This window comes from Bipolaris oryzae (assembly GCF_000523455.1).
Source record: "Bipolaris oryzae ATCC 44560 unplaced genomic scaffold scaffold_0, whole genome shotgun sequence".
NCBI classification, from domain to species: Eukaryota; Fungi; Ascomycota; class Dothideomycetes; order Pleosporales; family Pleosporaceae; genus Bipolaris; species Bipolaris oryzae.
In genome coordinates, this window is record NW_006911276.1 from 513474 (window position 1) to 541259 (window position 27786).

General features: G+C 49.3%; 13 protein-coding genes across 13 annotated transcripts; 8 read left to right on the forward strand and 5 right to left on the reverse strand.

The window, feature by feature from the left end:
* Positions 1–666: 666 nt before the first annotated feature.
* Positions 667–2238, reverse strand: COCMIDRAFT_21358 (uncharacterized protein; the record flags this gene model as incomplete). Its single annotated transcript, XM_007683918.1, has 1 exon — positions 667–2238. One exon carries the CDS (start codon positions 2236–2238, stop codon positions 667–669), a length of 1572 nt encoding a protein of 523 aa, XP_007682108.1.
* Positions 2239–2775: 537 nt separating this feature from the next.
* Positions 2776–4447, forward strand: COCMIDRAFT_178 (uncharacterized protein; the record flags this gene model as incomplete). Its single annotated transcript, XM_007683881.1, has 2 exons — positions 2776–3161; positions 3220–4447. 2 exons carry the CDS (start codon positions 2776–2778, stop codon positions 4445–4447), a joined length of 1614 nt encoding a protein of 537 aa, XP_007682071.1.
* Positions 4448–4630: 183 nt separating this feature from the next.
* COCMIDRAFT_179 (uncharacterized protein) lies at positions 4631–5586 on the reverse strand (the record flags this gene model as incomplete). Its single annotated transcript, XM_007683882.1, has 4 exons — positions 4631–5077; positions 5146–5289; positions 5342–5379; positions 5439–5586. The coding sequence occupies 4 exons, from the start codon at positions 5584–5586 to the stop codon at positions 4631–4633; spliced, it is 777 nt and encodes a 258-aa protein (XP_007682072.1).
* Positions 5587–5895: 309 nt separating this feature from the next.
* COCMIDRAFT_79282 (uncharacterized protein) lies at positions 5896–7050 on the reverse strand (the record flags this gene model as incomplete). Its single annotated transcript, XM_007684069.1, has 1 exon — positions 5896–7050. A coding segment is annotated over one exon (1155 nt), but the record flags the coding sequence as incomplete, so codon positions are not given.
* Positions 7051–8218: 1168 nt separating this feature from the next.
* COCMIDRAFT_31522 (uncharacterized protein) lies at positions 8219–9317 on the forward strand (the record flags this gene model as incomplete). The annotated part of the gene is made up of 3 exons (XM_007683962.1): positions 8219–8675; positions 8728–9195; positions 9253–9317. The coding sequence occupies 3 exons, from the start codon at positions 8219–8221 to the stop codon at positions 9315–9317; spliced, it is 990 nt and encodes a 329-aa protein (XP_007682152.1).
* Positions 9318–10014: 697 nt separating this feature from the next.
* COCMIDRAFT_182 (uncharacterized protein) lies at positions 10015–11175 on the forward strand (the record flags this gene model as incomplete). The annotated part of the gene is made up of 1 exon (XM_007683883.1): positions 10015–11175. One exon carries the CDS (start codon positions 10015–10017, stop codon positions 11173–11175), a length of 1161 nt encoding a protein of 386 aa, XP_007682073.1.
* Positions 11176–11336: 161 nt separating this feature from the next.
* Positions 11337–12572, reverse strand: COCMIDRAFT_21364 (uncharacterized protein; the record flags this gene model as incomplete). The annotated part of the gene is made up of 1 exon (XM_007683919.1): positions 11337–12572. The coding sequence occupies one exon, from the start codon at positions 12570–12572 to the stop codon at positions 11337–11339; it is 1236 nt and encodes a 411-aa protein (XP_007682109.1).
* Positions 12573–13269: 697 nt separating this feature from the next.
* Positions 13270–14447, reverse strand: COCMIDRAFT_79331 (uncharacterized protein; the record flags this gene model as incomplete). Its single annotated transcript, XM_007684070.1, has 2 exons — positions 13270–14142; positions 14292–14447. The coding sequence occupies 2 exons, from the start codon at positions 14445–14447 to the stop codon at positions 13270–13272; spliced, it is 1029 nt and encodes a 342-aa protein (XP_007682260.1).
* Positions 14448–14694: 247 nt separating this feature from the next.
* Positions 14695–16729, forward strand: COCMIDRAFT_79348 (uncharacterized protein; the record flags this gene model as incomplete). Its single annotated transcript, XM_007684071.1, has 5 exons — positions 14695–14729; positions 14779–14939; positions 14992–15082; positions 15132–16565; positions 16615–16729. 5 exons carry the CDS (start codon positions 14695–14697, stop codon positions 16727–16729), a joined length of 1836 nt encoding a protein of 611 aa, XP_007682261.1.
* A 395-nt stretch (positions 16730–17124) lies between these two features.
* On the forward strand, positions 17125–18250 carry COCMIDRAFT_31527 (uncharacterized protein; the record flags this gene model as incomplete). Its single annotated transcript, XM_007683963.1, has 3 exons — positions 17125–17149; positions 17204–17568; positions 17624–18250. 3 exons carry the CDS (start codon positions 17125–17127, stop codon positions 18248–18250), a joined length of 1017 nt encoding a protein of 338 aa, XP_007682153.1.
* A 1650-nt stretch (positions 18251–19900) lies between these two features.
* On the forward strand, positions 19901–20952 carry COCMIDRAFT_79444 (uncharacterized protein; the record flags this gene model as incomplete). Its single annotated transcript, XM_007684072.1, has 2 exons — positions 19901–20207; positions 20273–20952. The coding sequence occupies 2 exons, from the start codon at positions 19901–19903 to the stop codon at positions 20950–20952; spliced, it is 987 nt and encodes a 328-aa protein (XP_007682262.1).
* An 802-nt stretch (positions 20953–21754) lies between these two features.
* On the forward strand, positions 21755–23572 carry COCMIDRAFT_79279 (uncharacterized protein; the record flags this gene model as incomplete). The annotated part of the gene is made up of 1 exon (XM_007684073.1): positions 21755–23572. The coding sequence occupies one exon, from the start codon at positions 21755–21757 to the stop codon at positions 23570–23572; it is 1818 nt and encodes a 605-aa protein (XP_007682263.1).
* Positions 23573–23767: 195 nt separating this feature from the next.
* COCMIDRAFT_79609 (uncharacterized protein) lies at positions 23768–27223 on the forward strand (the record flags this gene model as incomplete). The annotated part of the gene is made up of 2 exons (XM_007684074.1): positions 23768–23930; positions 24024–27223. 2 exons carry the CDS (start codon positions 23768–23770, stop codon positions 27221–27223), a joined length of 3363 nt encoding a protein of 1120 aa, XP_007682264.1.
* Between the last annotated feature and the right edge of the window lie 563 nt (positions 27224–27786).

Consider the following 27786-nt stretch of genomic DNA (forward strand, 5'->3'; position numbering starts at 1 on the left):
TCCTCAAACAGTGTCAATTTTATCAACATTTGCATGCGTTTCCATCCCATGGCCTCAGCCCATTTTCTGATTCATGTTTACGCGTTGCCATCGCGTTGCCATGGAAATGCACTGGGTAAGACGTGCCTCATTGTGTACCCGGCTCCGCACAACTTTCCGACGAACCCCACCACTCTCAAAGTTATACTCAGAATAAGGAAAAAGGGGCCGACCTTTTTGTCCTCTGCGTGGTGCGTGCCATACGCACAAAAAAGGAGAGCGAAGTTTTTCACCGGGGCACCGACCATGCAATCTGCCATATCGATACCGCTCACCGTCTTCTCCTGACCACCAAACACGTAATTTGCACCTCGAACAAGCATTTAAGCTGTCCAATTCCCCATTGCTGCACACCACTTTGAGCAGATCCCACTCTCGCGTCCACATGTAGTCCCCGACATGCTTCGTGCTTCATCAGCTGTTCCCTACGTGGCACTGTATGCTTCCTTATTCCTGCTCCCAAAAGGAATCTCATGATGGTCAAGATCAACTTTAGCAGGTCATTCTCCACCGCTCCACGGAAAGACTGATCAAATGAGCAAGAAAGAGCTGAGAGTCTAAATCCATCTTGAGCGTTTCCTTTACATGGTGCGACAAGCTAACCATTTTCCATTATCCGGCACTCCGCTATTCCGTTTGATATCCGTTGCTGTGACTGCCAACAGCCTGTGTCATGCCCAATCCATTCCTTGCTCGATTCTCTTGCTCAACTACGCTTAGTGGTAGCCCTTTGCCAACTCCGCACAATACAAAAGCCGCCCACTTCCACCGGAATGGATTGATGGCAATTGTGAAGACAAACCAGTAAATCAGCTCCGAGTATGTGAAGAAATCAAATGCTCCCCCAGGGGCCTTGCTCTTGATGAACCGCGTCATGTCTATCCATTGCTTCATCCACCACGTCCTGGGTCGCGCCAGCGGGTCCACCAGATACATGAGCAGGAAGCGCGTGTAGATGCCAATGTGGTAGTTTCCCACTGTGCCAATTGCATTGACATATGTACAGTTGTTTGCGCAAATCGAAGGGTGGTCTGGCGGGAAGACCTGGAGGTACCAATTCGGTGGATCATATGGTTCGTTGAACACTTCTTCTGGCAGGAAGCCCAAGCTTGGTCGTTTGTATCCCGTAGCCATGATGACAATATCCGCTTCGATTAGTTTCTCTGAGCCAGGCCCATTCTTGGGAACCCCCTGAGCGCGTTTGTTGAACTTGATACCCCGGCCAGAGTCATCGTAGCCCATGATGTCGCCGCGCAACCAGGAAGCTTTACCTGAGCGAATGAGGTCAAGAACCTGATCGTTAACCATTGGCGTCTCGGTGAAGAGTCCCTTTCCACTATTGGGCGCCGGCGAGATATCGTACAGGTCGCGGTAGAAGAACAATCTTAGAATGTACTCTGGAATCCAGGAAAATATTGTTTCAGAACCGAAAATGTTCAAAGCCAGAAGAGCGTCGATGAATGGATTCCGCGGGATGATCCACTTCTCACTGCGCGAAAGGACATATGCATGTTCTGCCTCTTCGTTCGCAACAAACTCCAATGCCTCCACAGCAGATGCGCCGCCACCAATAATGGCCACCTTCTTCCCTTTGGCTGTCTTGCCGTCTAGGTCCGAGCTATGCCAAATCTTTCCCTTGAAATTCTCCTGGCCATGCAGCCTGGGCATCTTTGGATCACCACATGTTCCGATGGCTGCAATGACTCCATCAAATCGCCCGTAGCTCGGGTCGTTGATAATCCATCGCCCATGCGGATCCTTGTAGACCTTTTCCACCTTTGTGTTGAATTCCGTCTTGTCCTCCAATCCATATCTCTTCCATAACTCTGTAATCTGCGACACAATCTGCTGGCGATCTGGATACCCCTTCTTCCAGTGCACCGAAGGGTGGAAGCGATACATGACCGAGTGGATTTGCAGACCAGACGTATTATTCACTCGACTCCAGATCCCACCGAGGTTCTCCTTTGGCCCAGCCTCGAAGATACGGCAATCAAAGCCATGACCGACAATGTGCGAAGCAGCTGATACACCGGTGAGACCAGCGCCTATGATGGCGATCTTTGGGCGGGCGAGGTTTAAATGGGGTGGAGGAGGAGTGGGTGAGAGGAGCAAGTCAAGCACATATTGAACCACTTGGTAAATGAAGAGAATAGGGTGTGTGACAAAGTACCAAATGTAGTCGATAATGTACCCCATCGTGAGTGGATGGGCAACAGCAATAGAATAGATTGACAAAAGGGTGCAACAAAGGATGTGCCTCGCAAAGGTTAAGTACGACAAGAGTACTTTAACACGTTACTTAGTAGTGCCGGACATCTGCGGGAAACGTGCAGCTTCAACATGGTTGTTTCGCACATTACGCTCGGTGATGTCACGGTAGTGGGTCTGACATGTGAAAAAGTACAAAGTTGACTGTCAGGCATGCACGTCACGCTGCCCAGCTTAGACGAGGAAGATCCCGATAGAGAGTTGCTGACATAACGTCATCAGGTGAGCAATTTTTGACAGATCTGAGATCAAATCTAGAAATCGTCAACGAAACTCTCGGAAAGGGGGAAGAGAGATGTTCCTTTCAATGATCGGCGGCAGGGATGTGCGGGTGTTAAGCGAGGGAGCTTGGGCCCTTTTCTAGTGCGTATATAGGTTAGTGCATTGTTGAATATCCTTAGCCACAGCCAGCTCTCCCGCTTAGCTTGACTCCACCCCCAACCGTCGACGGGGGTTCTTGCAGCTATGCCATTCTTCCAAAATCAGAACGATGTCGAGACGCGTCTGTGCACAGCCGTCAACGTCGCTATACGAGCAGGCGATGCCAACCAGTTACAGTCAATCGTGCTCCTGGAGCCGCTTGAGGCCAACCGCTGGCCCCCGGATCATCAAGAGCTTATAAACTCGTTGAAGCAAAATTATCCTGCTTCTAATCCGGGCTCTGAAAAACGTCTCGAGGATCTGGTCAGACGTGTGGTGACTGAGACGGCAGAGTCTGAGGATGAAGAGGGAAGACCAGTGCAATCCTGGGGATCGCTCGTCACGTTTCTTGTTGGATGGATGACCTTTCTGCGAGATGTCGACGCCAATAATCTCGTCATGGTATTTGAAATGATGACAGATCTTCAACCGTAAGTTTGACTACTGCATATTACTTCCGAGAGACACAGCTATTGACAGCAATGTTAGACGTGCCAATAGCGCATTGCAGCATCCTACCAAGGGCATCATGATGCTTCCCACCATCATGTACTATGCCAAAGTCTTTGCACGGGTTGCAATCGGCTTGGACAACAACCCTAGTCTGGCGCAACAGCTTCTAACTGATGTGGATGAAGACGGCCAGAGAGAATCATTACCAGAGAAGGCTGCCAACATTGTACGACAAGCCTTCATCATATGCTTAAACGACCGCAACACTGTGCCAGGTGGCATAAAAGACGGCCGGCCCGACGGCAAGAAGGTGGGCATCTACAAGATGGCTAATATATGCTTGAAGACTTTATTTCAAGCAGACAAGCTGGGAAGTTGCGAAACCATTTTTAATAACATTTCAAATTCATCGCCACCACTACATTTCTATCCTGCTGCGGAGCGGACAACCTATCTTTACTATCTTGGAAGATATCACTTCAGCAACACCAATTTTTACGCCGCTCAGCTGGTTCTGGAGGTAGCCTATAGAGGCTGCCATAGGCAATGCCCGAAACAGCGCCGCTTAATCGCTGTCTGTCTTGTCGCCGCAAACATTATTCTTGGTCGCTTTCCAAATGAATACATCTACAACGATCCAGCTAACATTGGCTTCCGCGAAGTCTTCGTTCCAATCACTCAAGCCATTCGCAAGGGCGACCTGGAAACCTTCCGCCGCATCACAAACCTGGATCTTTCGCACCCAAGCGCCGATTTCATGATCAAATACCGCATATTCTACCCCATCGGCAACTACTGCGAAGTCCTCGTATGGCGGTCACTCCTCCGCAAAATCTTCATCCTCACCGGTAGCATAGGCGAGACGTCAAAAGCAGCAGCCCTACTCGACCTCCGTGCTGCCGTCCAAATATTCCGCTTTCTCGAGGCTCGCGTCGCGTCGACTACAGAGTCGATGTATATTGATCCAGACTTTGCCGGCTTGGATAATGTACAGCCCTATATCCACGAATTTGACATCCTGGAATTAGAATGTATATGCGGTAGTTTGATTACGCAAGGGTACCTCAACGCGTATATTGCGCAGTCGAAGCAAAAGGTGGCGATTCAGGGTGTTAAGAATGGGAACCTGAATGCTGGGTTCTTGGTGCCGTGGGAGGTCAACAAGGAGAGGAACAAGGACGACGTGCTGGGCTGGAAGAAGGAAGCTGGGGGCGATGGCGGTAAAGTCGTTAGACTCTCGTTTGCAGCTCCGGCGGGCTCGTAAGGACGTGTGCTGGATGATACCCTTTGTATTCTGTTTGCATTTTTTTTTTAAAAGAAACGATGAGGATATTGGCATGCTACGGAGGACTTTAGATTCATACATGGTAGTAGTACTAGGAGTTTATCTCTAGTTATTCACCTAGCTCTACACATCTCTTCACGCCATCATCACCCACCATCTCCCTTATTTCCCAACATTCGTAAACCTCAAATACTTCTTAACCTCCCTCACCTCGCCAAACTTCTTCCTCGCATCCTCGGTACTCACACTAGCCGGCACAATAACATCATCCCCCTTTTGCCAATCAATCGGCGTCGCAACACCCTTCTTATCGCCCGTTTGCAAACTATCAATCACCCTCAGCACCTCCGCCGTGTTCCTCCCCGTACTAGCCGGATAAGACATTGTAAGTCGAATCTTCTTGTCCGGATCGATGATGAAGACGGAGCGAATGGTAAAGGCGATGCCGCCGTTCTTTTGCAGCGCGTCGAGATCGTCCTGCGAAATCATGTCGTACAGGTATGCGACGTGGCGGTCTGCGTCGGCAATGATGGGGAAGTGAACCGTGGTTTGTGAGGTTTCGTTTATGTCGGCGATCCACTCGGCGTGGGAGGAGAGGTCGTTGGCGCTCTGCGTTGTGCATTGTGAGTACGTGTTTGGTTGGTTAGATTGAGTGTTTGTGGGAAGAGACGACGTACGAGGCCGATCATTTGGACGCCGCGGGCGTCGAATTCGGGCTTGAGTTTTGCAAAGGCGCCCAGCTCGGTTGTGCAGACTGGGGTGAAGTCTGCGGGGTGACTGAAGAGGATGGTCCATTTTCCGTTGAGGAAGTTGTGGAAGTCCTGGTTGGTGTTAGTTTGTTGCTTCATGGGATGCAAGTAAGGGAATGCGTACAATATCGCCGTGGGTAGTTTTTGCCTGAAAGTTTGGAGCTGGTATCAATGAGTTAGTATACATATTGCTGTGAAATGTTTTGATATATCTCAAGTACCAATGGATCCTAGCCTCAGACGTGGTTGCTCAGCTGGAAGCGCATATCCACGACGGAGCAGTGGGGTGATGGGACGTTGTGCCCGCAGTACAGGGCGCGCAGAGGAGCGCAGAGCTCGGGAAGCTGCGCGAGGAAAGAATGAAGCCATTGTGGAGAGTAAAAATCACAATGGAGTTGTCGCAAGTGAGTTCTTTAGCTCTTGTACATCTGGAGGCGATGGAGATTGGTTAGTTTGGTATCCTTTTCCTATGGCGTCATCTCGAATCAGAGGGGTTCTGTCGGTCCGAAATCGGCTCTGTCTTTCTCCCATAATTTTGGTGTTTATCTTCACTTGAATTATTGTTCATGACGATTAGGAAATATCGAAACATAATTGTTGGGAATTCGTTGTAATGCCTGGAATACATATCGAGAAGCACGTTGCTGTACATGCGCTATCCTTTCTGCCCGCCATATGTCATAAAGAACCGTCCACCTTTCCATCTTTGATAGTCACTTCCAGCTCATCTTGAGATTCAAGCATAAGGGGAACAGTGACTCCTTTCCATAGTCGCGCTGGAACTTTTCCGTCTTCGCCCTCCTCGTCCTCGACTTTTCCGCGCCACCAGCGGCAACCCTTTGGATGCATCCGGATCGTGTAATTTCCATCCTGTAGTCCTTTCACTTTCCAATCGATCTGGTGCACAACAGTGACCGGCTTGTGAGGCCCCAATATCATCAGCTCGTCTACTCTGGGTCGTGTATCGGCTTTGGGGTCCCTCAAGTGACACTTGCTGGGATCTTCATGTCCACGAACTACTTCTCTCGCCGCAGCATCAAGAACCATGAGACTGGATACCGGGGCGTAGTTTTGCGGCGTAGAGTCGATGATTCTTGGACGGTCGTCGAGTACATCGGGTTCTGGCTGCATGGGACCCCATGGAACAAGGAAATTTTGGTGGCCTCGAGGTTGTACAGTGATGGTTTCCTCGGCCGTGTTTTCAACGGTAACTTCTAGCGATGTGCTTTCGACCAAGCGTAATTTCACCTCCACTTTCGGTGGGAACAATAGGTTGTCCATGACTTTGAATGTTGCATTGCCGTGAGAGTAGCTGTTGACCAAGTTTGCCGTTTCACTATGGGCCGTTTCAAAATGATCTTGGTTGCCATACGTCCATTTGCTGACACCAAGGTCTTTACTCGCAAGTCTTATTCTGTACCTTTTGCCTACTTTGAGTATTGATGCCAGAGCACCCTTCAGATCAATATGACCTAGATATACCGTTATGTCGTCCTTCCAGTTCTTCGTTCGGTTGAGGGGAGAAGGGATAGAAATGCATTCTGAGGTACTCTTGTCAACTTCTCCCATTTTGCTCAGATCCACTTCGACCCATTTTGTAGCTTCGCCAGGATGTTCCTCGTGTAGGGTAAGCAAGCCATGGGCCAAGGCGTATGGGACATCGAACACTGAGCCTGCAGTCTCGATAAGTAGTGGGCGAGGGTCCGTGTCGGACTTAGAAAGACGGCAGATGCCGAACACAACACTGAACGGTAGTTGTCCTGATGCGTCGAAAACGCTGTAGCGACTGTGAGGTTGTACGTGAATGGACAATTCGCTCGTCATGGTATGAGTGTAATAGGGATGTCGAGATTCAGAGTGATTCCAAGAAGGCCAATAATTCTATAAAGTAAGTTCTATGTGAAGTTTGGGGAGATTGGTTGACTACGATAACCCGTAGACAGTGACGTCAGGTAGGCGCGTACAGTAGGCTGTGGCACAGCATGAGTCCTATTCTGAGTCAATCACTCGAATGGGGCGAAAGGTGTAAGGCGTCCAGAATTTCCCAGGATTGATTGGCCCATTACTTAGGAACAACAAAATCCGTTCGCGTCTTGCAGCCAAAGAGAGTGTGGCACGCTATGTCTCGGATTCCGGTGCTTACTGGTTCAACAGGCTCTGTCAGCGATGTATAGACTAGGGTAACATCCCGCGCCACCCCCGAAACGATCTACAAATCATGATTCGCCCACTACCTGGGCTGAGAACCATTCCGCCTTACACCGCCCCAGGATTATACGGCTATGCGAAGATCTTATACTATTATACTTGTGTCACGTCTATGCACTCGGCATATGGTGCCAAACAAGGTAAGTAGAACCCAAGTATCGTAGGCTTTCAAGTACGGCTCTGTATCGCATCAACCTTAATTGAGAAATTGGCTAGTAGTATTGAATAGGTATCAAGATTCCAAGTTATAGTGGCTATCAGACAGACCCCTTTGGTAGATAATTATAGAATACGGATGTTGCCTTGGTCGTACAAAGAGGACGGAAGTACATGGAAATAATCTAACAAAGCGTCCCGTTACACATCACTGTATTTCTCATAGAAAATATCACGTGAGAATAGATGTACCATGTTCGACCATGAAACTTCAGGCAACCATGTTGCTCCGAGGAAACAACGTAGCCATATGATCGGACAACGCTATGTTTTCCTTGTTCGCCCCGAGTACTACACGAGAATAGTATTCTATAGCGTAAGCTGACTCTGGAGGAACAAGGCGCACTCACATCGCAAAGTTTCACCTGTACGTAACTGATCGTGATGTGATTCTTGCAAGTGACCTTGAGAGTACCTCTGGTAGCGAAAAAACATGTATATATGGCATTGGAGTTGACTACAAGTTTACATCAATACCTACAACACCATCACATCCTTCCCAAGAGTAACGGATATCTAACACTCAGAGTTTAAAATCTTGTTACACGTATCATTCCTAGCGGACAACGTTTCCAACATGACTTTCTTCAAAACTTTCTCTTTTGCTCTTGCTCTTGCGGCAGCGGTTCACGCAAAGCCAATATCCAACCCACCGACTAGAGTAGTTGCTCGGCAAGCCCCACCGGAACCATCGTCCTATCCACTGGGCGATGCTTGCACGAACGAGTGGAAGTACCTAAACTTTGACCCCAATAATGAAACTGACAAGGCCCACCTGGAGCTGCTTCACAATATCCTCTGCAGCGGCGAAATGTTGGCCATCACCAGCTATGGATCGGGTGCAGCAGAAAAGGCACTCAAGCCGTATTTGCGTCATTTCGGGCTCAATGAGGAGCAAGACGATCCTAAGGAAAGGCCTGATGAGTATCACTTCCAGGACCACGTCAAGAATGTCTTGAACCTACTCGCTGGCGATGGTGAGAATAATGTCAAACTTGGGGCTGTCGTGGGAAGCTTTGTTGTCGACAACAAAGGTAAGCTTGACTCGAGTGCCTTCCAGCGGAAACATTCTCATGCATATCTTAGACTTTGGCAAAGATATTCCAAACGCATCTAACTGCGATGGAAATACTCTCGCGTACACCCTGGTCGATGAACCAGTTGATAAACGGGAGAAGATCCATTTCTGCGACATAGCCTGGACGGGCCGTTTGGAAAGCATTGCAGACATTGACTGCGGTGCTCTTGACCCCTATCCCAGCATAAAAATGGACAGTATCTCCCGTATTATCCTCCACGAATGGACACACTACAGTTCTGTGGGTCCAGCAACGTCTTTGGAGGACGATATCCAGGATAGACTCAACCTGGATGGAGTAAATGCCTATGAACCCGAGCGAACCCATGGTCTCATCGACCCTGAACAGGACGACGACCCGGTCGCTGCATCCCTGAACGCCGATAACTATGCATGGATGGCCTTGGATGCGTACGTTAGTCGCATCTGTGCTACGGATCCTAGTGGTGACAACTGGCAGACATTCTTCACCGAGAGTAAGTTCATTTTTTACGTACAAAGCGCTGGGTCGTACATATATTGATTGTGCATAGATCCTCCAGACTACGAGCCCGAAGATGGTTCCGACCCTGAGGACCCACCTTCCTCGAGGGCTTAGATATCACCAGCTGTAACAATGGACGGCCGGAATAGCGTGTTAGAGAGGTAACGAATTGCGTTGCTTTTGCATACATACATCTGCGTCTCATTTACTTTTTCTTACGTTCTTTGCACACACACACTTAGATTATCAATTTAGACTTTCATCAGTATCATCCAGATACAATATAGGACTTCACTGCCAGCATAGTTTCAATCTTACCGAAAGATAAAAACGTGGTACTAGGTACATGTCACCGATCCTTAGCGGGCCTTGCCATTGGTTGCTCTTCTCATGGCGTGCACAAGTTCCCAAACGTTCCCGTAGAACAAAGTGGGACGAATACGCTAATCTTGGACTAAAATATTTATACCAACAGATTTTACTATACGGATGAGCGGAAGTGACTTGAGTAAGAGTTGCAAGGGCTGCGGTGCGGACACGCAACTGGGCCAGCTGGGAGCCTTGAACATGACGTCATCGCGCACCAAACACTACGGGCTAACCCATGTGATTTTCCTTGGTTGCGCGGCTGGGGTATGATCAAGGTTGGAGAAGGTAGCCGAAATGAATTTAAGCGCCGTTGAGAATCCCTTCTACTATTATTCCCGATTTGCCGTTATTACTCTGACAGTTGTATCAAGGACTGGGTCCTAGGTGAGCTAGGTATCTACACGCGTCTCGCCAACATCAACACCATCGCATCTTCTTCATCATGTCGATCACATCATTCGATACCGCACCCGGAAGAGGCGGATTCCTGACATTCAACTCATCTCCTCCACGCATCTACCTCACAAGCACGTATCCTGCGCCAGAAAAGGCGCTCCTAGCTTGGCAAGAAGAAGGATACGATGCGCAATTCCTTCCCTACGAACCGCGCAAGCAATCCCAAACAGAATACGTCAGTACTATCCGAAAGCTCACAGAAGCATGCCAGCTCGGTGAACATTACGCGATAATTGCGTATGGCGAGGCCGCCAGCCTTGTCCTCAAAACAGCACAGAAACCGCTGGCGAAATGCTGTGCGATTGTCGCTTTCTACCCGACGCTTCTACCCAGTCCAAAAACCATGTATCCGCGATCGCACCAATTGCAGGTCCATGTTGCGTGCTTGAGTCAGGCCAGCGCCAGACCGGAGATGTGCGAGTGGAAGCTGTATCGGTATGAGAGGTGTGCTTCAGGATTCCTGGATCCATCGTCCCCGGCGTATTCGGAAGTAGAAGCCAACCTAGCTTGGACCAGGGCGCTGGCGAGTATCCGCAAAGGATTCGGAAAGAATGTCGATCTCGAACCCGTTGCAATTGCGCATTGGAACGCACGTTTTGAAGACGATGACCCGGATCGAGCGAGCATGGCTGTGGCTAAGAATATGACGCAAGATAGCCCGCATGTTACTATTCTTCCCACGATGGAAGGCGGCGTGGGAAGGAAGAAGCTGGCTGAATTTTATGGGGAATTCTTCGTACCAAGTTTGGTCCCGGATTTCGATATACGCCTGATTTCGCGGACCATGGGCGTTAATCGCATTGTGGACGAGATGGTCGTGTCCTTTACGCACTCTGATGAAATTGATTGGATACTGCCTGGTGTACCACCAACAAATAAGCATGTCGAAATACCCATGGTCAGTATCGTGGCTGTACGAGGAGATAAGCTCGTTTCGGAACACATGTATTGGGATCAGGCTTCTGTTCTAGTGCAAATTGGACTACTGGATCCCAAGGCTGTTCCCAAGAAGCAGAAGAGCGATGGATTGAAGGCGATGCCTGTCATAGGGGCAGAGGCAGCAAAACAGTTGGCAGAGCCACAACAGGGCCGGTATAACAAGTTGCTACAATTACACGGTCTGATGAATGGAATGAATGGGAACTAATGGCCGCTTTTTTTACTGTTTATAGCGTCGGTGTTTTGGAGTACAGGATGGCAAAATCTCTATTTTGAAATTGAGAAGCCCTATCTGATTATGATGATCAATATCAAATATTTTGTTTCATTTCGTCTTTCTCCGATACGCTTAAGCGCATGACCTCTCCATCACCCAATGAAGCTGCAGGTCGGGAGCTTATAATCCTTCAATACCCAATACTTCCTTCTGACACCCTCCCACTCACCCTTCTCGTCAAGGTCCGGTACAGGAACAGTCTCCCATTCCGTATCAAACCCAGCCTCAAAGAGATCAAACTCCACAATCTTGGTGTACACATCATACACAATCTGTCGATCAGCCCCCATACCATTGAAGAAGCCAAACTTTCCGCCTTCGCCATCTGCACCTCCTGCGGGATCGAGCAACCCGATAACATATTCGGTGAAAAACTCGCGCAGGGCCTTATACTCTTCAGCGAACGTGTCGAAGTAGATGGCATCGAACAGGTCGCCCTTTTCCACGAGACCGGGAACAATATCTTGCCATCGACCCTCATGAATCACGACTCCAGGCTTCTCATGCCAACCTTGTTCTTTCATACGTTTGACTACGTCTGGGTGTGCTTCGATGATGTGATGACTTATTGGCTTCTTTTCTTGGAAGATTCCATCGATGATGCCCATTCCGTGACCTACATTGAGAACCCGGAGACCTTCTTTGGGTGCTAGGAGTTCGGCAGATTTGCGCATCAAGGTTGTTTCCCATTCCATCATGACGCCGTTCCCTGAATCGTCTAGCAGTCGGTCGCGATTAAATGTGAGTTTTGAAGCAAGATAGTTTGGATTCTCGGTCGATTCGTCGCCTTGTACATCTTCCTGGACCGTCTCTACTGTTTCTGCCTCTTCTCCCACTTCTTGTGCATCTTCTTCCTCATCCTCTTCGTCCGAATCGTCGTCTCCAAGAGGTTGGTACTGCTCCAGACGATTCAGTAGCATTTCTGCACGAACGCCGGCGTCTACGCATAGATCATATAGCTCTTTCAAGCCGAGTCTGTGCGCTATACATCCTGGTGTTTCGCCATTCGAATCCAAGTCGTTCCATATTGCGCCATTTTCGAAAAGAAATTTAATTGTCTTCACGGCGCTATCCATTTCTCCAGACTCTCCTGGCGCATTGCCTGCGTCCCCATTTGAGTTACCATTGGTTTGTTTCGCATCATCCTCATCGGGTTCGCAAGCGGCAATTGCGGCGTGTAGAGGTGTGAAGCCTGTCTCGGAATCTTGTACATTGGCAGAAGAATTTCGGAGGAGGTTGCGCAGCGAAGCAGTATCGTGGTTCGCGGCAGCAAGTAGTATGCTTTGGGTTTGTAGATCGGTCTCGGTATCGAATGCTGGGTCGTCCATATTGCGTATTGGCGTTTTGTGAATGTCAATCTTGAAGAATGCATGGAGGGGTCGCAAGCGGAGGGGCTAGGAAATTTATTGACGCGAGTCATGCAGGGTCCAGAATGGAAACTAATGGATGTCAGTGTCATGCTCCAAACTTTAGCGTGTCAATCTGATATGAGCTTGGTAGGTGACAGATCCAGATGCTATACAGCTACCGCAAATCTATTAAGCTGTAATATATCCAACTATACGCTGATTTACTGAAATCTCTCTATACAACAGTTGATTAAAGATACTCGAGCCCAAAGAGATGCGGCGACTTCCATAGCACAGTTATTTGATCATGTTTAAACAGAATTGCAATAGTGTCTCTGGTTGCTCGAAATCCATACATGAAGCAGTTTGAACACTCATCTTGATTCCCAGGTATTCACTTTGGATTTGTATTATCTATGTTTTCTGACGGTTCACAGTCGTACGTGTAAAACCTCGGAATAAGGTTAGTTGCGGACAAACCCAACAGATTCAATTAAAAGGCTTAAACCACTTGAAACGACAATGTCGGTAAGATTTTGACATGTCTTATGCCACTTGCATCCACCTTAACGCCAAATCATAACCGGTAATTCCTCCAGAGTATGTGAACTGTTGACCGCAGTGACAGGAAATTCATTATACCATGTAGGCTCTTTGTAGACTCAAAGAGGAGGCCCTAATGCGATTGTATCCAGGCCAGTATCTGACCAAAAGCTTGTGCTTGCGACTGTTTGATTTTCGCATCCTCATAATCCCCAAAGACGGCGAAGCCATGAGGTACTCCAGAGAAGATTTGAATCTCGTGCTCGACCTTGTTTTTCTCCATAGCTCTCCGACCAGGTGTTAGCTCATCATCTTCTGAGAACATCGGATCATCTTTCACTGCGGCGATGTAGACTGGAGATTTGACAGCTTCGAGATCCTCTTTGTATGTCATAGTTGGATGTGCGACAGCGCCAGCCCGAAGCACAGGTTCTTTCTTCGTCGTTCCTTGCTCTTCATCCTTTGGTGTTTCTTGACCCCAGGCAACGGTATCAGGGAGTTCGGAGGCCAGCATGAGGATGTACTTTGCGCCGAAGCAGTAACCGACACCGTAGATGCCTCCACCATTCGCGACAGCATCGGCATATTCCTCTTTGGCGCCCTCAATGACCTTATGCAGCAACGGGAGAACCTTCTCGGGAGTATGGCGCGCAAGCCACATGTCAATCATAAATGACTTTATACCTTCCGCGGTTCTCAATTTGACAGCCTCAAGCCAAGAAGCATCCTGTGCGACCTCATCCATACTGACGCTGTTTGGTGCTGGATCGTTGTCGAATTGATCAGGCATAACGACCAAGTACCCTTCCGCAGCAAACTTGTCGGCTTGTAGCTGGTTGTTGGTAGACTTGACGCCGGTACCGCCCGTGAGCATAAGCAGGAGTTTCGAGGGCGAATGCGGGTGGTCGGCAGGCTTAGCAATGTAGCATTCGACACCGCCGAGCTTCGTCAGATCACCTGTGGGCTTCTCGCCGGCGGGGGTAGGCCGGTCTGTTGTGCAGTGTTCCTAGTCAATCAGTACTCATAACCCAGAATGGACGGTTGTAAAGACGGTTCGAACATAGAGCAGACACCAGAGACCAGGGAATGTGCTATATCCGCAGCCATGATGGACACATGTAGTCTACTGTTACACGAGATAGCGAATCAACTTACACCCATGCTTGGTCCATCTTGTGCTCTAGTGTCTCCAGGAAAGACGCTCTCTGGCGCTGGCTCCGGGGCCTTGGCTTCTGTCTGAGGTGTCTGGTGTTGAGTATCTTGCTGCGCATCGCTCTCGGGCGCACGTGTAGCAATTTCGTTGTCCGCCATAATGTTTATATGTATGTATGCAATAGTTGGAGGAAATCTGGTGTTAGTGAGCTGCGAGTATTCACAAATGGTCCAGGTGCTAGTCGGCCACTTACGTAGCCCCGCCCTGCCACACTTCACATCTAGCTAGAGCGGGGCTACAGAGTCACATGACCCGACGCGTCGACGCGCTTTCTGATCTTCGCTGTACCGCCACCGACACGCAATTAGCACAACGCCATCACAACACCCATACACTGTAGTCAAAATGGCAGAGGGAGCAATCACCCAAGGCGCTATTCAGTGAGTCTCCATGCTCAGCATAATTTGGAACCATGCTAACTCCACGCAGGAGCATCTTTCAGCCGAGCGGTTGCTTCGTGGAACACCCAGTCCTGCAATGCGTGCAGATCAAGACCATGGAGCCCAAGGCGGGCGAGGCAAATCCCGTACAGCGCTTTCGGGTTGTGCTGAGCGACATTCGCAACTTCATTCAAACCATGATCGCTACCAGTCAGTCAAGCATCAGGAATCTAGAGTTGCGAATAAGGCTAATTGTGTACAGCTGCCAACGAGATCGTCACTTCTGGTCAGCTCAAGAAGGGATCAATCGTACGACTTCTCAAGTATAATCCTCAACGTGTCAAGGACAAGAAGTATGTGCCCTTATGATGTTTATCTAGCGGTTGCCTAACACATGGACAGCATCCTGATCATCATGGAACTAGAAGTTCTTTCGCAGTACGGCGAACTTGAAAAGATCGGGCAGCCTGAGGCTCTGGACACCAAGCCTGCAGACGCCCAGCCTGCCGCTATCCCCGGCAATAATTTCTACGGATCGAAGCCTGCGCCTGCCCCGCAACCTCAGCGCTCGCTACCTACTCATCAGAGTAACCCTGGAACTTCTTCACACCCTCATCTTTATCCTATCGAATCTCTTTCGCCATACGCCCACAAGTGGACCATTCGAGCACGATGCACCCACAAGAGTGACATGAAAGAATGGCACAACCAGAAGGGAACGGGCAAACTTTTCAGTGTAAATTTGCTGGATGACACTGGCGAAATTCGAGCGACAGCTTTCACAGAAGTCGCTGACAAGCTGTTCCCAGTCTTTGAAGAGGGTGTTGTGTACTACATCTCTGCGCCCTGCAGAGTGACGCTTGCGAAGAAAAATTTCTCAAACTTGCCCAACGACTATGAGCTGCAATTTGAGCGTGACACTGAGGTTGAAAAGGCAGAGGATCAAGACAACAAGCCACAGATTCGATTCAACTTCACCAAGATTGGCGATCTAACCTCAGTTGAAAAGGACACAACCATCGACACGATTGGTGTATTGAAAGACGTTGCTGAGGTTACTACAATAACTTCAAAGAATACCAACAAAGACTTCAGCAAGCGAGAACTGACACTAGCCGATGACAGTCAAACATCGGTGCGACTCACCATCTGGGGCAAAACTGCCGAGAGTTTCGATGTACCGCTGGAGTCGATTGTTGCTTTCAAGGGAGTAAAGGTCTCCGACTTTGGCGGCCGAAGCTTGAGTCTGTTGAGTTCCGGTTCAATGATGGTCGATCCGGATATTGACGAGGCTCACAAGTTGCGAGGATGGTTCAATGCTGTTGGACAGAGTGCTACCTTCTCTACGCATCAGAACATGGTGTCCACTACTGGCGGTTCTAAGAACGACGCAAAGCCAATTTCGGCCATCATCGAGGAAGAGGCTTATCTTCAAGACACCCCCTCATATATGAGCCTTCGTGGATCGGTCCTGTACGTCAAAGATTCGACTTTCGCATATCCTGCGTGTTCGACACAAGGCTGTAACAAGAAAGTCATTGAAGAAAACCCCGGCTCTTGGTGGTGTGAGAAGTGCCAGGCTGCTTTCCCTGAGCCCAATTATCGCTATGTGCTCAGCGCCAACGTTGGGGATCACACCGGCACCTTGTGGCTCAGTTGCTTTGACGACGCGGGTCAAACAATCGTTGGCGTGTCAGCAAACGAAGCCATGAAGATGAAGATGGAAGACGAAGAAAATGGCTCGAGAAACTTTACAAATCTTATGCAGGAAGCGACCTGTAAGACCTTCAACTTTCGAGTACGTGCGAAGATGGAGACATATCAGGATCAACCCAAGTAAGTTTCGCCGCCACATCAGAGTAGTGCAATGCTGACGAACTATCAGGCCACGATACCAAGTCATGAATATATATCCACTCAATTTTGCTCAGGAAACCAATAAGCTCGCCCAGCTTATCAAGCAGTACAACATGAACGAGGATAGTTTGTTTGTCAGCTAAGGGCAAATCGGGAAGAAACGATTGTCTTCAGCAATGCTCTACAATGTATGGAATTCTAGAAGTCCTTGGCCTGATACGTGTTTATTCTTCAACACGCACCAGCAAAGCTGATTGCATGGTGCCAAAATACACAATCAAGTGCCTCTCTCCTGTTGCCTATGTTGTCCGGTACAATGCACCCCACTATAGCTGCTAGCTCCATGAGTCGTGGAGCTGCCCCGCTCAGACGTCATTACCAATCATTTCGGTAGCGGACGGAATGCTTTCGGAAACAGGAGCAAGTACATATTCTAGCTCTTGCTTCGTGCCGCTCAATCGTGTGATTTACGTCTTGAACACTGTGATTCTTGCTTGTATTCTAAATAAGACAATCGGCACGACCAAGTTCTATCAGAATGAGTGACACAATGCGCGCAGTAGGTTCGTACACACTTCCGTGCATCCCAGAACATTACTTTGCTAAGAGGTCCTCAGACATCAAGAATGGCAAAGGTCCACTCGAGAATCTGCACATCGCCGACGTGCCCAAGCCGAAACTCGGAAAGTCGCAAGCGCTTGTCAAGATCAAGGCCTTCGGCCTGAACCGCATGGATTTGCTGCAGCGTGAGGGTCAATACCCTGTACCACCTGGTGCTTCCAAAATCCTAGGTGTTGAATTTTCGGGTACAATCGCGGAACTCAGCGAAGAGGGCGGTGGAAAAGAAGGCTTTAAGGAGGGAGATGAAGTGTTTGGCCTGGCATATGGAGGTGCTTATGCAGAATACATCGCAGTCTCAACACATATGTTGGTGAGGAAACCAAAGGAGTTGACTTGGGAGCAATGCGCTGGAATTCCCGAAGTAGGTTCATACTATTTATGGAAGAGAGAATGGTGAGCTAACGTATGGACTACAGACATGGATAACAGCCACCCAGGCTATGTACCTGATCGGCCAATTCAGTGCCGGAAAGACCATCCTCTGGCACGCAGCAGCGTCATCCGTCTCAATTGCCGGTATCCAACTCTCCCGTGCTGATAACGCCTCTGCCGTTTATGCCACCGCCCGTCAGGATTCTAAATGCGAGTTCGCTGTAAAGGAGCTGGGCGCTACTGCCGCATTCAATACCACTTCTCAAAACTGGGTCGAAGAGGTGATGAAAGCAACCGACAACAAGGGTGTAGACATTATCGTCGATTTCATTGGCGCATCGTACTTCCAGCAGAACCTCGAGGCTGTAGCGAAGGACGGCGTCATCGTGAATCTGGGTTTCATGGGTGGTACCAAATTGCCAGAGGGTACGGATATCAGCGCATTCATCAGGAAGAGGTGCAGTTATGTCGGCAGCAGTCTGAGGAGTCGCGATGAAGCGTACCAAGGCAAGCTCAGAGACCAACTCGTAGAGCACGCGTTGCCGAAAATGACAGATGGCACATTCAAGCTCTATGTAGAAAAGGTTCTGCCATGGGAGCAGATCCAAGATGCGCAAAGGTTGTTAGAGGAAAACAAGACAAAGGGTAAGGTCATTTGTACGATTGGCTGAAGTTTGCATAGAGGGTATCACACTGCACATCGGAAAGGATATACTTAATCTGATCTACGTACTACTGTGTTAGATGCTCAGCAGTGATGATGCTACAAAGGGCCAGCTCAAAGCTGGATATAGATTCACTGTACCACAACATAAGCAAAAATGAACACTATACACATGCATCAAATAGAGTAAGGCTTGAAATTAGAACCAGCAAAAAGGTATAGCAAAAAAGACGACGTTGGCCAGATTCGAACTGACGCTCCCGAAGGAACAAGATTTCTAGTCTTGCGCGATAACCACTCCGCCACAACGCCTGAGACCGACACCTGTGTGATTCGAACACACGCTCCCGAAGGAACTGGCTAACTTCCCTCAATACAGAGGACTAGCAGGCCAGCGCGTTAACCACTCCGCCAAAGTGCCTGCGTGATTGTGTCAATCGATGGAGAAATTTGAAATTGCAAAATAAATATATACTGAAAAAACTAGCTGTTAATAATGAAGTGGATAGGTAACACATGTATTAATGTTTTTCAGATTGTGGATGAGAAATGTGGAACTCTGTAGTGGGGCTAACAAGTATGCTGTCTGTAGAGAGATGCATATGCGGGGTTCGTGTATAAAGTTAGCTCGAACTTGGTGATTCTGGTAGTGAACTACTTTCCGTTGCAACCTTTCATTCCACTCCAGATATTTATGAGCCATCTGATCGTAACAAGAATCTTCCTGTTTTGATACTTACCATATTCCTTGCTTATAACAAGCAAAGAAGGCAGGGTGCTGCTGAGACTGTCAAACTACGTTCGACTAATACATGGACTCAGTTACCATGTTAGCTCGGTGTGAGTAGTAAATGTGAATATGCATAAGGGCGAGGAAGGATTGATAAATGAACGACAGTACCGCACAGTCCTAATTAACACTGGAATGTGAAACAAAGAAGATGAAGAGGCTGGCTAATCGCGCTAAAGGAATGGTCGGGGACCAAGAAACGGTCCAAGTACTTCCAAGCACCTGTAATATCTAGTTGAGTATAGTCGTAGTACTGGTGACCAAACTTTCACATGCCACCGAATTTGAAACGGTCAGCAGGCTAGTATGAGACGCTCAGCAGAGCCTCTGTGCGTAGGTAGTCACACCAGACCTAGTAGGGCGAGAAATAACGCGTACATTTCTTTTGTGCATATGCAGAATATCTCATGCCGTCACCCGTTAGCCCGGAGCAATGTCTGCGGCGATGACGTCCGTGCGGGCGGGGTAGCATTTTTTGACGCCTCAATATCCATCAACGTGGGTTTTTCAAATCAAAAAGCCATACACAGTACTAGTAGCGCCCTTGACTCACGTGGGTGACACTTCATGCTCACAAGATGGGTTGCGGGTGTTCGGCCGCGATCTGCCTCGGCTCGCCAAATAGCCAGCCGAGCCCTGGACCGACGTAGGCCCAGCTCCGACGTAGTGTTGGAACTGCTCACATGCTGCAATTAAATTCGCTTTCTCCCTCACTGTGCATATTCCTCTTTCCTCAAATTGCTGTGGGAGCGATCGCATAGCTCACAGTTTGCTTGAGCCAATTTTTTTCCGTCTTCAAGCCACCTCTAACAAGCGCCATCGTCACTCGGACCATTTGACAACGCCCCACCAAAGCCTCCTACCAACATGTCAGGCACCGCAGACACCGTTATTGAGAAGTTGCCCTCCAAAGCGGAGCTCAAAGAAGATGTTAAGGTGGCGACCAAGTCCTCGCTTCAGTCGCTACGAGCGCTGATAGCTGGAGGCGTGGGTGGTGTTTGCGCCGTCATCGTGGGACACCCCTTCGACCTGGTAAAGGTGCGCATGCAAACAGCAGAGAAGGGCGTGTACAGCGGAGCTATGGACGTCGTAAGGAAGACAATAGCAAAGGAAGGTGTGGCTAGGGGTCTATATGCGGGTGTTTCTGCGCCTCTTGTCGGTGTTACACCAATGTGTAAGTACTAGAAAGCCAGCTGGTCAAGGGATGGTTCTTGAAACAACAAGGCTGACGCTGAACAGTTGCCGTCTCCTTTTGGGGTTACGATCTCGGCAAGCAGCTTGTATCCAGTGTCTCGAAGGTTGAGAACAACCAGTACAGCGTCGCTCAGGTCTCCGCCGCCGGCTTCTTCAGCGCAATCCCCATGACAATCATCACCGCACCCTTTGAGCGCGTGAAAGTGCTTCTACAGATTCAAGGTCAAAAACAGTTGGCACCTGGTGAGAAGCCCAAATACTCTGGCGGTCTTGATGTTGTGCGACAACTCTACAAGGAGGGTGGTATCCGCTCAGTCTACCGTGGTTCTGCCATGACACTGGCGCGTGATGGACCAGGCTCAGCTCTGTATTTCGCGACATACGAAGTTGTCAAGCGCAACCTCACACCAAAGGATCCAGTTACAGGGCAGCCTGGCTCATTGAGCATGGGTGCCGTGATGGTCGCTGGTGGTGCTGCAGGTATTGCCATGTGGATACCAGTGTTCCCAGTTGACACCATCAAGTCCCGCCTGCAGAGTGCAGAAGGCCGACCAACAATCAGCGGAACTATCAAAGGCATCCACTCAAGTGGTGGTCTTAAAGCTTTCTTCCCTGGTATCGGGCCCGCCATGGCACGAGCAGTACCTGCAAATGCGGCTACATTTGCTGGCGTAGAACTGGCACAGAAAGCAATGACGAAGATGTTTGACCGAGACGTCGAATGAAAACCCTCATGCACTTCTGCATGAATTCTCTACAACAGACCTTTTGTTTTCCGATTATAGTCATATTTTGTTGATTTCAACCCGTTAGTGGCATTGCAATGGCGTTTTTAGATTCGCCGCAACACATAGCTATAGAGCAAGGGGGTTTCTAGATGAATTCTTCTCTACGTGTCTCCAATAAAAACTATTATTATCCACTACCACTGTTTCCTACCTCTCTCCTCTACCTCTGGTGTGGTCAACGCACGTGCTGACTCCAATAAGGGAGGCAAATAGAACGCAGCCGCAGACACAGCCGCAATCATAACTCATTTCATATTCGTATGCTTGCGCGACTGACCTTTGTTCGATACACTTCCTACAGATCTCTGCAAAGTACCCGCTACCGTTATGCGCCGATGTGTCTCGACTATTGCTTTGCTCTGCGTCAGTGCTTATTTCCTTTTTTTCATCGTACGTCTCATCACCACGTCTTGCACAGGTCGCCAAGTGATGATCAACTGGAAGGGATTTCCTGAATAAGGTTTCTGTGCGTTGAAAGTGAAAGACATGGCTGACCTACTTGTTTAGTTACAAAAGTATGAAACCAATAATTGCACAATTTCCAGTTGCTAGGCACTCGCCTTCGCACTTTTCAAGCTTCAAATACGATCCAATGGCTCCAGTGGTGTCGCATGGTTACCCAAACGTGATTCAGACAATATCCCACAAATTTCCGTCAGCGAGACTCTCTTCTAGTCCAGCATCATCACCACAAGTAGTTGACCCCTTTCCTGCGTGGTGAGACTCTATACGTCTTGATATGAGCGACGTTGTGAGCCGAGAGTTGGTACTTGGGGCTGATGTCTCCTCCGATAATTCATCCGACCAAGACTGGGAAGATAACTTTAGAAACATGATGCAAACATTTACACTCGACCGAACGGACTGGATAGAGCAAAGAGAAGGGAGGAAAAGAAATTCAATCGCATCACTGTCAAACTCTGCAAAAGCTCCCATACGCAGCCCAGAATCTGGTATCAAAGACGACGAAAAGAACGTTGAGTGTGTAGCGGGTTTCTTTGAGAACGAGGAGAGAGGTCCAAAAAGAGCAAGGAGGATATCTCTACTCCGTCTAAACAAAGATACTGTACGCCTGATACAGAATAGCCCAAGTATCGACAGCTCAACGCATTCAATTAAGAGCAACTATTTCGACTGCGTATCCTCAAACGGAGACAAGGGGAAATCTTGTTTACATATCACCTCAAATGATAGAGAAGACTCTTGTACTCTGTTGCCACTGAGTCCGACATCTCAAAACTATCATAGACGAACTGTTTCCGAGAATATGATAGCCGACTCAACCATCAACGCCCACATGGCAACCATGCATGTACTCGAGCCACGAAATCTCGATCTCTCGCCAGTGGCTTCCCGTGGATTCACATACCTACAATCAGCTACTACTTCCGAATTTCCAAGGTCGTCGTCCTGCCCAAGTAGTTGTCGCACCACGTTGTTATCTCTGCTGTCGACCAACGGCGATCGCCTGGTTTATGTACCATCTCGTTTTTCTGAGACACAGCATCCCTTCACGGCTAAGAAGAAGCATAGAAAATTCAAGCCGCATACTCGACGGAGCTGTTCTTACCCTAGTGTCGACAATCGGGGGGTAGAGGAATACGCAAAGCTAAATAATATTCATCTTAACAGAGAGGCCCATAAGACGTTTGGTGATTGCAAAAGCAAATGTATCCTTGGCCTTGTTGCCAGCGAGGAGGAACTTTTGCAAAGAAGCGGGCTTGAAAGGAATATAAGATCACAGGGGCTGACGGGGAGCAATATTGAGTTCGGGAGCGCTAGTGCTGAAAGTGTGATCTGGTTAAGCTTGCGAAAGTACGGCCGGATGAAGAACGATGGTGATGGAAGGAGGAGAAAAATGGTTCGCTTCGTCGTGCCGAACGTGTCTTCACCACATAACTCCAGCTACCCCGAGAAGCCACGAATGCTGATGGGGGAAGCAACATCATTCGACGACAAGCGTTTTGCAGAAGACCTCCAAGCTGGCCACCGTAAGCTAGCTGGATCTTGGTTCCTCAAAATATTCCGCGCTCACAGGCTGTGTGCCGTACGCCTCAATCAAACCAGTGTATGGAGCGGTACTCAGACTCCGACGACTACAGAAGAGTTGCTAGCAGTAGGAGATGGGATCTGCACCTCTGAAGAAATCAGACATCCGCTGGCAGAAGAAGGCTTGATGAAACTACTGAAAAAGCCACAGATGGGGCAAGAAAGATATATGTGGGTTCACTGGGTGAGGCGGGTCGCAGCATCAAACTCCCGTGTGCAGACTGATCCATATGTGAGGGATTCAAGCCGACTTCCACCGCCGACGATTACAATACTCGAATTCCTGCACACGCCATGCAAATTTCGAATTCTGATGGCACTCGCACTGTGTCTGCTTGGCTGTATTACAGCAGCGTTAGTGTGGATTTTTATGAGTTTTAACAAGATGGGGATGAAGGGAGATGCAGGGGAGCAGTCAAGTAAGCATATGGGGAATGGGGTGGGCATTGGTATGCTGGTGCTACTGTTAGAAGGGGTGTGGTTTTGGACCTGGATCGCATTTAGTTAATGGGAAAGCGAGGGTGAAGTGTGAACAGGGTATGAAGGTGTCGATGACCTGTACATAGCCAGGATTAGCGTAGTGATTGGTGAAGCATGAGCTGGCTAGCCCCATGCGTACTAGCCAGGAACGTCCAAAAAGTCTCACGACGCGCTTTGCCCAAGTTGAACATTATCGCAAAGCCGCGACTTTGGAAATATACCCATGGCTCCGATAGTGACGACCGGGCCTGGATATGCCATCTTCAACGACTTGCGGCAAAAGATGGGTATTTCTTCCTCACAACCTGTCCCTACCTCAAGCCGCGATGTCAACGCCGGTGCCGGACCTTCCCCTAGTAGCCCAGAGCCCATGTCCCGCTTTGCTAGTGAGTACACGAATCTTACGCGTGAAGAGATCATGTCTACTTAGCTTGATGTATTTTTTCTATAAACACGCGCCTAATGCATTCAATGTATAGGCCCAGACATGGATGACGTAGCCGCATCTCAGCAACTCATGGACGAGGGCGCGCGCGCCCACCCCACGTATGATGCCACTCAACAGCTTCCGCAGTCCGACGCCGCTCACGACAAGCCCGCATCTGCGCGGAAAAAGCGCAAGAAGACCAAATTGAAGGCGACGCAGAAAGCCCCCGAGGCCTCATTTGCGAACACGCGAGATGCTGCTAGCCCACCCGCAATTCCATCATCCTCGCCATTTCCCTTCCCAGCAACCCAGCCAGAAGCTGAAGAGATCACCGGCCCAGTGTCGGGAAGCCTTCAGATGGTGCCGAGTACATCACAAGCCTGGCCTGTAATTGACGTGCCTGATTCTCAGGTCGCTGCTATTCCCGTCCGCGCACCCGCTTCGCCGCCGAAATCGAGCTACACGGTGCCTTCCAGTGTCACGAAGACCAAGCGCACGTACAAGAAGCACAGGCAATTGAAGAGAGATGAGATTGCTCAGGATACGATTTTCGGCGAGACTGTGGAACAACTCGCAGACACGAACACAGGCACAGAAGACCCAATCTCCCCTTCGCACACGACTCCTCAGCGCAAACGTCCACGAACCAGGGATACAGATGGAGGATCGCCAGGAGCTGTAGATGCAACGCCTGCACCAGCTAAAAGGCGGAAGATTGGTACACCCAAGTCGGCAACTACCCTCCAAGATCTCATACAATCAAGCCCCAATGATGATGCCGATATGCAGCAAACCAAAAAGACGAAACTGAAGCGAGTAAAGAAGCCACATACGCCTATTACAAAGATCAAGGATATCTATGATATCCCAGATGGTGAAACAGAGCCTACCAACGGGGCTGGTGTAGCTCTTGCGTCATCTGCGAATAATGGATTTGGGCAGTCTGGAAATGGAGAAGAAGGTGATCAGGTACAAGTAGCTTCGACTCGCAAGAAGCGTAGTGAAAAGAAAAAGAAGACAACAACCAATGGCGATGTCTACGACTGGCATGCCTCGGTGCGCCAACCCGGCCAACTACCGAATGCATTACTCAACAACAAACAAGACGATGATATATTGATGCAAGATCCCATATCTACCGATGACGAGGACCCCCCATATGTTCCAGCTGAAGAGGAGGGAAATGAAAATGCACAAAAGAAGAAAAGCAAGGAAAAGGGGCTGGAGAAAGAGAAGGAGAGGAAGGAGAAGAAGAAGAGAGGGCGGAAGAAAAAGCAGAAAGAGGAAAGTGTAGCCGGCCCAAGTGTGATGAAAATTCGCAGAAACAATGGCAGCAGTATCAGTGAACTTTCGTCTGCTGAAAGGGCACTCAATGCCTCTCGTGACCTTGGCCATCCTCCGGATCTGCGAACGAATGGCGACTTCACCGAGGACGAAGAAGAGTTAATTCGCCGAGCCATTATAGATTTCCAACAGCGAAAAGGATTGGACGTTTCTGAACTTGTTGAGATTATCCAATGGAACCAGTATGACCCCAGGTTTCACCGCGATCCAGGAGTTAACCGGAACAAGAGTGATTGGACACCCCAGGACCGCGAGGATGAACGAGAGAGCACGGAATTCTGGGACGAAATCAAGAGCATTGGAATGACTCGGTCACATGACAGATTGAGGAGGCATATCCGTCAATTATATCACCAATTCAAGAGTGGTGCATGGACAGAAGAGGAGGATCAGCAACTTCGAAATCTTCAGGCTGCGCATCCAAACCAATGGAAGCTCATCTCTATTACCATGGGCGACCGTTCGATGCACGACTGCGTGAACCGATGGCGCGACTACTTACAGTACGGCGAACAACGAAAGACTTCTCGCTGGACTGAAGACGAAGAGAACCTTCTCATCCGTGCTGTGACGACGGTTGCGCAAAGAGATGAAGATCACCGCGCCGAGACAGGAAGGCCACCATTGGACACATATACCAACAAACACATTAGCTGGCCTCAAGTTGCTCGCGAAATGGGTAACTCTCGCAGCCGCATTCAGGCCTCGGTCAAATGGACTCAATTGATGAAGCGTGATAATCCACCGCAGATTGAGATAGAGTATAAGCCTAGAGCATCAACCGCAGCGTTGACTGATGCGCCTACTAAGAAGAAACGCAGACAGAGTCGAAAACAGGACGCAGCGGATAAGAATGCGTACAGATCGCAAGACATTATAGTCGACTCGGACGTGGAGGAAAGAGAAACCCCCGAGGAGGCCGAAGACAGACCAGAACTTGCGACAAGCATTACAACGAGTAAGAAGCGTGGTCAGCCCGAGGAATTGTCTGATGAATCTCAAGACCGGAAACCGGAAGAGGATCTGGGTGCGGACAAGAGATCAGCTTTTTCGCCGCCACCGGAGAAAGAGAAACGTGGACGAACACGGGAGAGCGAAGCGACGGAAGCTGATAAGCCTAAGGAAGTTGACGAACCAAGCATGGTGAGGGATGCGTCAGCAGACAGGGAGGCAGAAGAAGAGCATGTCAGTGGCGAGGTAAGCGATTCACATTCTAAGAAAAAGAAGAAGGAAAAGGAGAAGAGGAAGAAGAAGAAGAAGAAACGATCGCGAAAAAGCGAGATTGAGGAAGTTGACGAGGCCGAGGAAGGTCAAAGAGAGAAGGAGGATGTAGGTGCGAGTTGTGAAGAAGATGAACATGGAAGCCAACAGGATGAAGCTGAAGAAGCGCAAGTGCAAGAGGAGCAGGGGGAACAAGTAGAGGAGGAGCCGGAAGAGCAAGTGCAAGAGCAAGTGCAGGAGCAGGAGCAGGAGCAAACTGAAGCAGACGAAGAGAGCGATGGTGAAGCACAAGTCAGTGAGCAGGGCTCAGCCGAAGCTAGAGACGAATCGGTGGTTGAGTCGGCGGCTTTGTCGGGCGAGGAGGCGGAGGACGTGTCTGAGCCGTCGGCCGGACCGGGTGGTGTAGATCAGATGCTGTGGGGCGACAAGTACGATCTCATCTTCAAGCTTCAGGATCGCAGGGACGATTATGAAGAAGAGATTGACTGGGAAGATGTGCGCAAAGACCAAGGGTACCCTTGGTCGACGGAGACACTCAAGGCAGCGCTACATGGGCTGATTCGGGTGATTGGCGAGCGTGGGCGTGAAGTGGACGCAGATGACTTTCCAGGGACGATTGACGATGTCATGGATTTCATAAGCGAAGAGCATGGTGCTGAGCTTGAGGAGCACTACCAAGCCGCGTGAGGAAGGGGGGGGATATTGAATGAAAGCGAATAAAGGCTTTGGTGTAGTCGGGTAGAACTCTGTCTGGAGCATGGGGGATGATAAGTGGGGTTATTCCTGGGTGGTCGCTCCCGCATCCGGCGATACCTGCTTGGGCCCTTTTCGCGCACATGGTAGTCCCGTAATCGAAGCCAATATGCCACCTTGCCCTTGGCACCCGAACTGTAACGTTAGGCCGCCGAGTGAAGACGCACTCGGGCATGCACACGGGTACTAGAAAAGGGCGGCGCCTTGGAGTTGTACATGTGTAACTTGCATCACGCGCAATACACACCCTCTAGTATCTACAGACTTACTGCAACAGGGCTGGCTGGCGTAGCAGTAGGTGTATGTACTTAGAGCATAGCCATGACCAGCCGAGTGAGGACCGCCGTGGGCTTAGTGGTGGCAAAAATAGATTTAAAGATGGAACCCTTTTTTTTCAAGGGTCACGAAGCGGTAGCTCCACCTAGAGGCTTTTATTGTTTATTGGATGCTATTGGCTGCAGGCTGCACAGGCTATTGAAATGGTTGTGAGCGTGAGC